At 61.7% G+C, this 3,290-nt stretch overlaps 1 protein-coding gene across 1 annotated transcript; it reads left to right on the top strand.

Annotated features, from left to right (window-relative positions):
• Positions 1-12: 12 nt before the first annotated feature.
• LOC104915618 (PHD finger protein 7-like) lies at positions 13-3,176 on the top strand. Its single transcript, XM_010726531.2, has 9 exons — positions 13-230; positions 546-637; positions 729-830; positions 1,096-1,220; positions 1,366-1,528; positions 1,620-1,726; positions 1,804-1,914; positions 2,070-2,188; positions 2,351-3,176. Exons 1-9 carry the CDS (start codon positions 185-187, stop codon positions 3,019-3,021), a joined length of 1,536 nt encoding a protein of 511 aa, XP_010724833.2. The 5' UTR covers positions 13-184; the 3' UTR covers positions 3,022-3,176.
• The last annotated feature ends 114 nt before the right edge of the window (positions 3,177-3,290 follow it).

Genomic DNA, 3,290 nt, shown 5'->3' with positions numbered 1-3,290 from the left:
GGAAGCCAAGGGCCCACGCCCATGAGGCGGTGACGGTGATGTCACAGTGGGTGTCATGGAGCGGCCATTGTGACACGTGAAGCTTGGAGCAGAGCAAGGGCTGCCGGGCTCAGGAGGAGCGTCAGTGCGGCCTGGTGAGGCGTGGAGAGAGGAGGGACTCTCGCAGTGCTCACCGTCGACGCAAATGATGTATGCTAGGAAGAGGAAGCTCTCCGACTCGCAAGAGCCAGGTGAGAGCACAGCATCCCTGAGCCCTGAGCCCAGCTCCCAGCTCTGGGGCTCTGCCTGCAGCTGAGAGCTGAGAGGGGAGGAAGGGGCAGGCAGGAGCTCCCAGACAGGCATGGGGCAGGGCCCCTCTGCTTCCTTGGCAAGGGGGCCCAGCTTGGGCTGTGGCTGCCTTGGGTCTGCCATGGCCCCTTCCCCTCCACCGCCTCCAGCCAGCACGGCAGGCACAGAGCAGGACCCTGGGGACAGCCCTCAGGGAGGGACACCTGGCCCCCCGCCAGCTGCTCACCGCTGCTCACGTTTTGCTCTCTCCTCTGCAGTGTGCGTGCTGTGTGGCCGGGCAGATGTCAACCCGGACACCTTCGGGCGCATATTTGACCAGATTTGGTTTTGGGTCCATGAGTTCTGCTTGGTGAGTTTCCTTGAGCGATCCTCACTGTTTCCTGGTGGGATGCTCTCCTCGTTCCCGTCCTCATGAGATCCTGCTCTTTTCTCTCCTACAGATTTTTGCCAACATCTCCTTTGACGAAAGACCGACAGAGGAGGGAACTGTGGGCCTTGACCTTTCAGTCCTCGCACATACGGTCAAGCGGGCAAACCAGAAGGTGAGGAGGACCTGAACGGAGCAGGCAGACTTGTGTCCCGAGAGGCTCACACTAGCTTAGCCTGGACACACAGAAAGCAATTGCAGCCTTTCCAACCGCCTCCAGGACAAAGTCCTGCGATTGGAGATGCGCCCTGTCCGCCAGGCGGCTTTGTAGAGTGTAGAGAGACCAAGCAATTCCCACATCCTGTGCCCTGCCCAGAGGTGTGGGGCTGGCTGTGGAGGCCCTGAGCCTGCTGCTGATGGGGCTGTCCTGCTCTTTCCAGCAATGCTGTGTCTGTGGAGAGAGGGGCGCTGCCATCACCTGTGCTGAGAGCGGATGTGCACGTAGCTTCCATCTGCCGTGTGCCAAGGACGGGCAATGCATCACCCAGTTCTTTGGAGAGCACAGGTAAGGGCTGTCAGCAGCAGCCAAGCCAGGGAGGATCCCGCAGCGACAGCTCCCAGCAGCCTGCCAGAGCCAGAGACAGGGCCTGGGGCTCCTGCGTGGTCCTCTGCCCTCCACCCATCACCCCATCCCTTCCATCTTCCCCCAGGTCCTTCTGCTTTGAGCACCGCCTTCGACAGACAGCAGTGACAGCTCCAGCAAAAGGCACGACCTGCGCCATCTGCCAGGGGGCCGTGGGGAACATCGCATCCTACCACACCCTGGCGTGCCCGGTTTGCAAACATGCCTGGTTCCACCGGGGCTGCATCCAGGTAGGAGTCCTCCCCTCACCCTGCAGGCACGCTTGGTGCTAAGCAGCACCAAGCACTGCTCACGCTCACCCTGCTTGTTCTTCTCCTGCAGCAACAGGCACTGAATGATGGCATGGCGTGCTTCCGCTGCCCTGTCTGTCAAGACAACGCCCTGTTCCACATTGAGATGTCCATCATTGGGATCCAAATCCCAGACAGGTTGGTTGGTGTCCTTCTGTCAGGATCTGATGCTGGGGACGCTGGGGCCTCATCACTTTCCCTCCCTTCTCTTGTAGAACACCAGCACGGGAGGACAACCGTGCATACGGACTTCTACAGAGGCACCGGCGCTGCGATGCCGTCGTGTGCTTTTACCACGGAGGCAGGGAGCTGGCAGAAGAAGAGGGGTGAGTTACCGCAGCAGCTCTCTGCGGCTCCATGGGGGATCTCACGGAGCCTCAGCACAGGCTGGGGCAGCAAGGACTGAGCAGCAGAGATGTGTTGGGGACTCCCGGGCTTGGCTCACTTGGTCCTCACAGCCACAACCCCCTTGCTTCCCCAGGCCCTGGCAGCTGATCCTGTGCAGCTCCTGTGGAGCGGAGAGCACCCACCGACAGTGCTCCCACTCAAGCATCAGAATGAACATGTGGGACTGTGACAGATGTGCTGGCCTGGGTACCGGTAAGAGGCAATGAGTCGCGAGGCACGGGGCTGGGGCCAGGCAAGGCCTGGCAGCAAGTGCTCGGGGCAGCTTTGCCAGACTCTCTGCTCCACGAGGGATGGCAGCCTGTCCCTACCCGGGGCTACAGGTTCCTCCTGCTGACCTTCCGCCTCCCCTTACAGCCTCCAGCGCCATCTCGGAGCTCGCGGCACTCAGCACTGCCAGACAGGAGAGCCTGGAGCCATCCCACAGCCCCCAGGAGCCTGAGGACAGCTGCTCCAGCCCCAACAGCCAGGCAGCGTCCGGGCCCTCATACAGGTCCCAGCTGCCGGAGCTCCGCTGCCAGACCAGTGAGCTGGGGACAATCTGCTCCCATATTCCTGACCAGCAGGGTACAGTGGAGCAGCACCAAGCACAGCATGGGAGCAGCCATACACCCACCCCAGCCATTGAAAACTGCTCCCGCATCTCCAGCAGACGGGGCAGATCGGGATCCTCCAGAGCAGCCACAGCAGCTGCACGCAGGAGGCGTCCCAGGCAGCGGAGAACAAGCAGCACACGAAGCCGCTCCCCGCTGCAAGGTCGGGCCCCAGGATCCCAGAGCCGGACCAGAAGACCTCGAGGCAGCCGGCAAACACCATCTCCAGCTGCTCAGAGGAGAACCCGCAGCACCACCAGAGCGGCAACGCAGAGGTCCTTGAGGGCTCCCCTGCGTTCACACACTGCGGAGTGGCCCAGGCAGCCAGGGCAGGCCCGCTCGCAAGGCCGTTCCTCAGTGGCACAACGAGCCCCAAATGTCCGCAGCCGGCTCAGAGGAGGCTGCAGGAGAAAGCCCCAACAGCAGTGGCTATGAAGTGACTCCCGGGTCTAACATCGAAGACAACATCCCCCCCCATAAGCCCCAAAAAACATGGCGTGTTCCAACAGTGGGGGCTATCCCGGGCATGAAGTCACTCCTGGATGCAACACCAATGTCAACATCCCCGCCCCTCCCCTCCTCCCCAAACAGCCAGCCCCAAAAACTTATATCAATGGAAGCTGTTCCAACAGTGCGGTCTATCCAGGCATGTTGTCACTCCTGGGTCCAACATCGATCCAACATCTGCCGATCCCCCTCCCCCC

Source organism: Meleagris gallopavo, unplaced genomic scaffold (assembly GCF_000146605.3).
Source record: "Meleagris gallopavo isolate NT-WF06-2002-E0010 breed Aviagen turkey brand Nicholas breeding stock unplaced genomic scaffold, Turkey_5.1 ChrUn_random_7180001833080, whole genome shotgun sequence".
Lineage (NCBI taxonomy): Eukaryota > Metazoa > Chordata > Aves > Galliformes > Phasianidae > Meleagris > Meleagris gallopavo.
This window is presented reverse-complemented; position numbering and strand designations above follow the sequence as displayed.

Bases quoted from the DNA above. Each gene is read 5' to 3' on its own strand.
- LOC104915618 (XM_010726531.2), top strand. From the start codon at position 185: ATGATGTATGCTAGGAAGAGGAAGCTCTCCGACTCGCAAGAGCCAG. The intron at 1,221-1,365 runs GTAAGGGCTGTC...ATCTTCCCCCAG, and splicing joins CAGTTCTTTGGAGAGCACAG to GTCCTTCTGCTTTGAGCACC. The intron at 1,727-1,803 runs GTTGGTTGGTGT...CTTCTCTTGTAG, and splicing joins GGGATCCAAATCCCAGACAG to AACACCAGCACGGGAGGACA.